At 43.8% G+C, this 9,430-nt stretch overlaps 1 protein-coding gene across 1 annotated transcript in view; it reads left to right on the forward strand.

The window, feature by feature from the left end:
- Positions 1 to 199: 199 nt before the first annotated feature.
- slc17a7a (solute carrier family 17 member 7a) overlaps positions 200 to 9,430 on the forward strand; it is a gene marked incomplete at both ends in the record, with an annotated part of 20,218 nt that continues 10,987 nt past the window's right edge. Inside the window, one exon of the mRNA XM_080009315.1 lies at positions 200 to 261. Coding sequence (XP_079865441.1) covers positions 200 to 261 — 62 coding nt within the window. The remainder of the gene's footprint in view (positions 262 to 9,430) is intronic.

Here is a 9,430-nt window from a genome sequence, read left to right on the forward strand (position 1 = left end):
ATAATAATAATATAGTAAAATAATAATAAAATAATCCCATTGACCCTTTGCTATTCCATATCTCCATAGATCTGATACGATGGGTGGGTTAACGGGATGGAGGGATGAGAGGGCACAGGCAGAATGAGCGGCGCGCGTTCCCGTGGGTCGGGCGCGCGCGCTGGACCACAGCACAGCGGCGGGTGACGGAGCTGCAAGGATGGAGGTCCGACCAGACAGGTTCAAGGCTGCGGCGGGCAAAGCGCTGGGGCGGATCGGCAGGTAGCGTACACCGCGTTTCACACCTAACGGCAACAGCGTCGCGGGGCGGGGGTCCTGTTTTCCCGGGGCGCCGCGGAGCGCACTCCGTTGTGCGTCCACCGACCCCACCCGCGCCGAGGCAACTTTCCCGTTGAGGAAAAGTTTGTGTGTTGTGCACGGGGTTGACTTTATAGAAAAAGCGTTTGAGGTACCGGGCGATTTGGGTGATTGCGACCCGCGCGCCTGTCCCTCGGCGCAGAGGAGCGCACCTTGGAGCCGGACGAGGCGCGCGCGGCGCAGCGCGGAGAGAGATGGAGCAGCACTGACTTGAAGTGGTGGAGGGGGGGTGCGGGGGGGGTGCGGGGGGGTTAATGCATTACGTGGGTTCCATTACGATGTAAATGCACATGAATGTATTTGCCTTGAGTGAAATCCTAAATATCCGTGTCTGGGAAGAGGTGTGGTTGCGTAATGCTCCCGTGCGTCCGCCTGATGGAGAGTGTTCTAGCAGATCAAGATAAGCCAGCCCGACCATTAGCACTGATTATATGATGCTGTTTATCTTTTTATGTGGTGAAAGGTCTATTTGTATCCAGCCATCTATCTATCTATCTATCTATCTATCTATCTATCTATCTATCTATCTATCTATCTATCTATCTATCTATCTATCTATCTGTCTATCTATCTATCTATCTATCTATCTATCTATCTATCTATCTATCTATCTATCTATCTATCTATCTATCTATCTATCTTTCTATATATCTTTCTATCTATCTATCTATCTATCTATCTATATTTCTATATATATCTTTCTATCTATCTATCTATCTATCTTTCTATATATATCTTTCTATCTATCTATCTTTCTATCTATCTTTCTATATATCTTTCTATCTATCTATCTATCTATCTTTCTATATATATCTTTCTATCTATCTATCTTTCTATCTATCTTTCTATATATCTTTCTATCTATCTATCTATCTATCTTTCTATATATATCTTTCTATCTATCTATCTATCTGTCTGTCTATCTATCTATCTATCTATCTATCTATCTATCTATCTATCTATCTATCTATCTATCTATCTATCTATCTATCCCTCCATCTACCCCTCTATCTATCCCTCCATCTACCCCACTATCTATCCCTCCATCCATCTATCTATTTGACATCTATTAGTCTTTCCAGATAGCGTAACTCTTAATAATCGCATTAAAAACCAAACAAGTGAATCAAAATCAAACCAAGTTGATCCTCAAATCAAAATCTCAATTTTTTTCAAAGTAAAACCTATTTAAAAAAAATATATATAAATAAAAATAAAAATAAATAAAAACGTCAACTTCGTTCACGCAACATCGATCGGTCCCGGGGGCAGAATTCCTCCGGGCGCACTGCACGGCGGGAACGGTTCCTCTCGGGCCACCCACCCCCACCCCCCCCCCCCCCACCGAGAGTCCGAGTTGACGCTCCGCAGAAAAACCCTCAAATCACGACAAGGACCGAGGATGATGACGACCCGCTGTACAGTACGCGGCGGGAACGGTGGGCGCTCGCTATGGCAACGCGGCATCCCTGAATAATTGATCCGTCGGGGGCCTCCATAAAGTTTTAATGCGAAAAGACCAGAAAAAGATCACGATCAATGGGGGGGAGCGGGGGGGGGGGGGGGGGGGCGACACCCGGCCCCGACCCCGACCCCGACGGGAGTGTAAGTCGCTTTTGAAACGTCGAGTAAAGAAGGAGAATGGAGGCGTCGGTAGAGCGACGCGCGGCGGCCGCTCCAAGCCCGCGCCCTCCCGGGATTTGAGGCAGCAACCAAACGTGCAAATCCCGTCCGGAAATAGCCCGTTTTCAGTCCAGCTGCCAGGCCGCGCAAATCCCCCGGCCCCGCCCCGCCCCGCCCGCCCGCTCCCTGCGTCCCCCCGACCCGTGTCCCTTCCCTCCCTCCCTCCGCCCGCCCAGCCGTCCCGTTCCGTGTCCGGCCGCCGCAACTTTCAGGCGCTTCCCGGGGCCCGGGATTAACGCCGTGAGCGCACGCGAATCGCGGGCTTTTCTCCGTAGACCGGTGGTGCGGGGCCGCGCCAACGCGCACGCACGCACACACACACACACACACACACACGCACACGCAAGAACACACACACACACACACAGAGCTGATGATGATATGAGGGATTCCAGTATATCAGATTGGATTCAGATTGCTTTCGACTGGGCCTGCCAAGGCTTAGGAGACAGTATTTCACCTTTTTTTTTTTTATGCGGGTGCAAAGCGCGAGGTTTCAGTAAGGAAACGTGAAATTAACAGTCGCGCGCGTGTGCGTGTGTGTGTGTGCGTGTGTGTGTGTGTGTATCGTGTGTGTATCCATGGGTGAGAGTGTGTGCTGCTCTACGCTGCTGTGCACATCTGCAGAGGTGTGTGTGCTCCGGCGTGTGCCGATATGGAGGGGCTTCCCTCCCAGTTTAAATAAATGAGAGCGGCTGTCAGCAGCATCACTGTCTTAGGTGCACACACGCACGCACGCACGCACGCACACACACTCACACACACACGCGTGCAAACAAAATGTGATCCTGCCAGGAGTTCATCTATTATTTAAACATTCGCTCCATCAGAATGCATCTCCTGTTTCTATATTAAACTGCACGAGGTAAGCACAAACTCCAGCACTGTAAGGTCAAGAGCGCTCCGTGCGCCCCGCTCTTCTCTTCATGGTTCCTCATTAACTCACTTTTATTTTCCCAATGTCTGGAAAAAAAGCACAGGAAAGCACAGGAAACACACAAAAAACACGAAAGCAACTCCTCTTCCGCTTAAGTGTCTAGAGGAGGAATTTGGTGTACAAGAGTAAAATATGCAAAAGTGAATAGGATAGAATTCATCATCAGTTTTCAATGAATTCAATGTACTGCACAACATCCTCTGAATGCCCACCTGTGCACAGTAGTGTGTGTGTGTGTGTGTGCGTGTGTGTGTGTGTGCGTGTGTGCGAGCGAGAGAGAGGGACATAGGAACAGAGTGGGGGGAGAGACCATTTGACAGAGGTTTGGTATAATGTGTAATGTGCCAGCCTGACCACTAGGGCCGTGCAGCACTCGTCCACACTGTGCGTGTGCGTCGTGGAAGCGACTTTTCTCGGCTCTGGTTAGAATCTGTTGGCTTTCGCTCGGTGCGGGTTCCTTGTCGGTCTCCTGATCGGCTTCCGCACACCTTCGGGAAGCAGGATCGATGGATCAAAGACCGGTTCATTTTTTCGCTCTCTTTCTCCTGCATTGGTGCTTGGTTTTCATTCACTGAAACGACATGTACATGTACAAACATATGCATGTTTTGTCTCTTTGTTTGTTTGTTTTTGTCAACCTTTGCAGTTATTAGTTAAAAAGATTAAAACAATTCAATTTGAGCCCCTTTGGCCCTTAACCGGCTTCAGGTCCTGGTGCTTAAGCCCCTGTAAGCCTGAGCATTGATTTAGTCCTGATTATAGTGGTGGTGGCAATGATGACGGTGATGGTGAAGCTCGTGCGGTCAACGTGTCGTATTAAAGGGAAACTGGTCGTGCAACGGGGGCAATCACGTTTCCCAAGGACCCGGTCGCGATTTCCCCATTGCTCAGCAGTCGCCCGATTCTGATATTCTCGCAATGCTGCATCGGTTTAAAAGATGCAGATCGCTCAGGTTGACTCCCCATGGCCAAACCGTTTTGTTTGTCTCGATTTTTTCTTTTCGTAAAATGCCGCAACGACCCTCTGAAGGGCAGCGGATGCAGAAGATTCAAGATTCAGATTCAAGAGGTTTATTCGTCACATACATATACATACTTTCTTACATATATGCAGTGAAATGTAATGTAACGCACCCGGTGATTACACACAATATGTCCCAGACAGAACACAGTAGCGACCTAAGACACACAGTCAGAGAATCCTGAGCGAACCGGGGATGGTTTGAGTTGTAGGAAGTTGTAAAAGTCCCTTGGAGACACTCTGTGGCGACTCAGAAGCTGCCGTTTTGGATTTGTTTTCGGTTTTGCTTTAGATCTTTACAGTATAGGTCTCTGTGATCCCTCGTGACAGTAATTAAGGAGACGGCCAGAGAAAGAGGAAACTTCACAAAGATACTGGGTTACTGGGAGTGGGAGAATAAGTACGTTTTTCGACGGACTTAACATGGAGTAGCCCTATGCTATAATACAAATAATTAAATAATAATAATAATAATAATATTATTAATAATAATAATAATAATAATAATAATAATAATAAATATAGCTTTTAAACTTTTGGGACTCAAATAAAACGGACACAATTCAGACCCGCAAATCGGGCGATGATGTCACGATGTCGTGTCTTACTCCACAAACTCCTCTCCACCACCCGACAGGAAGTTGAAGAAAGTTGGCGTGTCGGCGATGCAGGAATGTTCGGCAAACTTCAAGTCAAATTTCGTTTCGTTTCGTGCTTCACTAATTCCCGCTCCGTCTGTGGATCTATTTGGATGAAACTTGAACCGCGAGTCGTCTGCTCCATCCTGGTTGTAACGACACCTCATCTGTGTCCATAGCCCCAGCGGTTGTTCTGTTCCAGGCTGTTTTAACCCGAAAAGTGCCAAGGAGAATAAAATAATACTCATCCAAACAGCAACAATGGGGGGTGGACCCCTAACAATAATACTACTACAAGTACTACAACTACTACTACTACTACTACTACTACTACTACTCCTACTACTACTACTACTACTACTAATAATAATAATAATAATACTAATAATTATTATTATAATAAAAAAAGAATAAGAATAATAATAATACTAATTATTATAATACTACTACTACTACTACTAATAATAATAATAATAGTAATAGTAATAATTATAATAATAATAATAATAATAGTAATAGTACTACTACTACTAATAATAATAACAATAATAATAATAATGATAGTAATAATAATAGATTATAAAATGGATAAGTCACGAGTTGTGGAATGTTGATGTTGAACATTGTTAGCATGTGTGTTTTTTTACAGCAAAACTGTGTGTGTGTGTGTGTGTGTGTGTGTGTGTGTGTGTGGGGGGGGGGGGGGGGGTTAACAGGAGGGTGGAGGGGGGGGGGGGGGCAGGTCTCCCTCGGTGACAGCATCCCACTGAGACCCAATCTGTTCACTGGAGAGTGGGGAGTAGACACCGCGGTGAAATTAAATAATAGGAAGATTTTCCCATGAAAACAGGGATTGGATACAAGAGCAGATTTCATTCAATTTATTCCATGTTTTTTTCTAGAAAATATTTTGGGAAATAGTATTATTATTAATAATCTATTGATAATAAGACCATGATATTATTTCAGGATTTTTGTTTCTTATTTTTAATTCTAAAACAGGTATGTGACTTTAAGAACATATTTTAATCGATTAAAGTCCATGTTTTAGAAAGAAAATTGAGAATAAATATAAATAAATAGGCGTACTTAATATTATTTTCATATGTAATGTATTTTTATACATAATACCATAATATCATGTCAGCATTTTATTTTCTTATTTTTTATTCTAAGACCGTATGTGACTATAGTATACTAGGTGAGATTTCACTCAATGCAGTCAACGTTTTCCGAATATTTTTGAGAAAATAATATATTTTATTTTTACATACTGTATGTAGAAGACCAAGATATCATATCATGACCCCCATAGGATGTCCTTTTCTCAGTTTGCTCCCGTTTAATTCCCACAGTCAGTCCGTGATGATTCACATGTTGCGTATAACATGTTATATGTTTTTGATAAAGAAAGTAAAATCGAATGCTTCCAGATATGGTATCTGTCATTGTGCTCTGACTTTTAAACCTGGAACCTACGTGAGGGAGTGTGTTTCAAAGCGAACGACGCGTTTAGTTACGGTGAAAAGGAGAAAACAAGTGTGAGGAGCAATTCAGCCGAGAAATGTGGACAAATACTGACTGGGACGTCTGTCTGCCATTATATAATATCTGTTCTGCCACCGCCCCTCTCTCTCTCTCTCTCTCTCTCTCTCTCTCTCTCTCTCTCCCCCTTCATCCTCTTATCATGGGATTACGCAGCATGAATTGGTGAATTTAATATTAAAGGTAACAACAAATGTCACCCACTTCTTCCCCTGCACGGCAAATAAAAGCCGTCCCTAATTGCTGATGTGCTCTATACTGATCTATACTGTATGTACTGTTTTGTTTTTTGTTTGTTTTGTTTTTGTTTTTTCGTGATACAACCATTTTATTCAAGCAAGAACTCTTAAAACGATAAATTTTGGCTCTTCAATGGTTCTTTGACTTAAACGTTTCAGCGTGGATGGATTATACAGTACGGTGTAATGTGTTACTTTAAAAATAACACAAAAAAAAGCCATAAAGAATTTTAATGTTACTATGTTCTGGTTTTATTTAAGGAAATATAACCTATAAATGTACTTGAAATTACAAGATAAATTATTTATTATTTATTATTATCAATAATACATCCTACTACTGAAACCCTACCTAAAACCCTAAACGTATTTATCTTTGGAACAACAGTTATCTACATATTAAATGTTAATCTGCTTCTCTCGTAAATCAAATTCCTAAAATCTGATATTATAGATGGATTAGAAGAGAGATATTATTCATCTCTGGAGGGAAATCACAGTGTTTCTGTAGCACACCTTAAAAAAATGGTAATAAAGTTATAATAATGAACTATTGGAAAAATGAATGACAATAGAAAAACTAAACACTAAAAATTAAGCCAAACATAATAATATAATGGTAATATACTGTACAATCCAGACATTTACTTGGGAAATGAAAACAATTGGAAATAAACAATTATTGCAAAAGCAGGAAATTGTGCAAGTGTTAAAATCTGTACATATAATCATGCAATAGCGTACAATAGCTGTTGCCACAGGAAACAATGGCGTGCAGGGCAGCGTTTGTGCAAGGAAAAGAAAGTTTGATGCAGTTTGGGTGGAAGCTCTCGTAGCGTGACGTCGGCGCTCACACACTCGTGTGTTTCTCGCTCATTAATCGCTTCCAGCTGAGACCAATCAGGGCCGGCGAGCGAGCACATCAGCTGCAAGGTCACGCCTCAAAACCGGGACAACCGTTACGGGACACACATGTCTTCACGTTTCCTGTGTGTGTGTGTGTGTGTGTGTGTGTGTGTGTGTGGGAGAGGTTTGGACAAAAGCGTCTGCTAAATGACATAATGTAATGTAATGAGCGGAAGCGTGTGTGTGTGTGTGTGTGTGTGTGTGTGTGTGTGTGTGTGTGTGTGTGTGTGTGTGTGTGTGTGTGTGTGTGTGCGTACACGTGTGTGCATGTGTGTGTGTGTGTGTGTGTGTGTCGGGACTCTTTTAGCGACACCTTGCATCAAGGCAGCGTCTTACTGTGAAGTCATCTCTTGTGCTTATCTCTGTTTATGTCAAGTTTTATTTTTGTTTAAAATATGCCCTCAAAGCTCCAAACAGTCCCACGAGAGGAACCGCACGTCAAACTATTCCGACTACACCCAACCAAGCTGGAGGCTATCTTCAGAACATAGTAATACAACAGTCGTCACATATAGAACACATCTCATACTGCATTCCAAAATGCCTCCTTGCAACTAGGTCTATGTGCTTGGTATAAAATGTGGAGATTACGTTGCGATCTAGTGATCATAACTCAATATATCACGAAGCAAAGCCAATGACAGTTGTATTTGGTATTTTTTACGGTTATAAGTTTCGATGTTTAGATACAACAGAAGAACAGATACTGTAAAACTTCACAATATTGCATTTCTCCCCCTTACGCCTTTTTTTTTTCTTTACAGTATTAAAATATAAACAAGGAATACGGACATGGATGTGGATATTTTCTCACACCCCAAAAAAAACGTCTACGGCTTAGGTTTTTTGGGGTTTTTTTCGGAAAGCGAGCGGTAACAAGCGAGTCGCTTCGTCGAATGACCCCAAATGAACCCGTTAGAACCCCCCGATAACGCGCTACCCCCTTTTTTTTTTTCCCCGGAAGGAATATAAATAGTTTTGGGTGACTCCACGACACTGCGCTGCTCGGGAGTCTGTGCATCCCTTGTTTAAAACACATTCTAAGGGTCACTACCTCAGCTCACATGCTATTTACAGATGTGGCCAAAAGAGACACACACAAACACACACACACATGAATGCACACACACACACACATACACCTACACACACAGAAACATAGAAAAACGGGTTGCACTTTGTAATTAGCAGTAATGATTGCTGCGGGCCGTCTTGCCTCGTTAGCCGCTGACATATGTGCAGGTGCTCGGCTACAATCTGTCTCCGGGTCTAATGAGCCTTGTTTCACAGTTTTCGCCGTCACTTCGGTGGGATACGGAGCCCACAGTCTGCCGGTTTCAGCGCCGGGACGCGCCTTTCACTTTAAGCTCTCGCTACGGAACGAGTCGGGGGGGGACTCTCCAAAAAGAGGAGATAATCGACCGAGTTGTGCGATCGCCGACCGCCCTCTCCCGTTTCGTCCTCCGATCCATCGCATAATAATCATTCATCCACATCGGCGGCTCGCTGACCGCAACTCTGCACTGCGCCGCTTGGGCGAATTCGCTGCTCGGTGCCCCATCAGTGCATTCTCACCGGTAAAAGGCGTGGCGGACCCCGCCGCCCTACAAGGGAAGCAGCATATGCAGGGGCACATGCCGAAGACAGATACTTATGATTGGCTGTTTCTTATGAAGTGCCACCAAAAAAAAAGTATCAAATACTGGGTTTTTTTTAACAGAAAAAATCGTACGGATTTCCACTTTAATGTAATTCATTTATGATGTGATCACACCGTAAAAATGTTCTATTCCCCTGTGTTGTTCGTAACTACGATAATGAACGTTCTTCAAACTGAGCCAGCGTTTGATGTCGAAATAATATTTGTGGTTTGAAAACTGAAAATCCAATTGTTGAGGAAATGCTGCGTGGTGGTGGTGGTGGTGGGGGGGGCGATTAAATGCGCTGTGTGCCCCAAAACATGGCGGAGCGTAAAAAAGGGCGGCGGGGGGGAAGCGCGCCCAGCTCTGGAGTTTGCCCTTCCATATTCATTTCCGGAAGTGAATCATTTTCTGTTGTAATCCTAATCTGAATGTTGCGGCAGATTGCGCCAGGGAGCGTGAGG

This window comes from Zeus faber, assembly GCF_960531495.2.
Source record: "Zeus faber genome assembly, chromosome: 11".
NCBI classification, from domain to species: domain Eukaryota; kingdom Metazoa; phylum Chordata; class Actinopteri; order Zeiformes; family Zeidae; genus Zeus; species Zeus faber.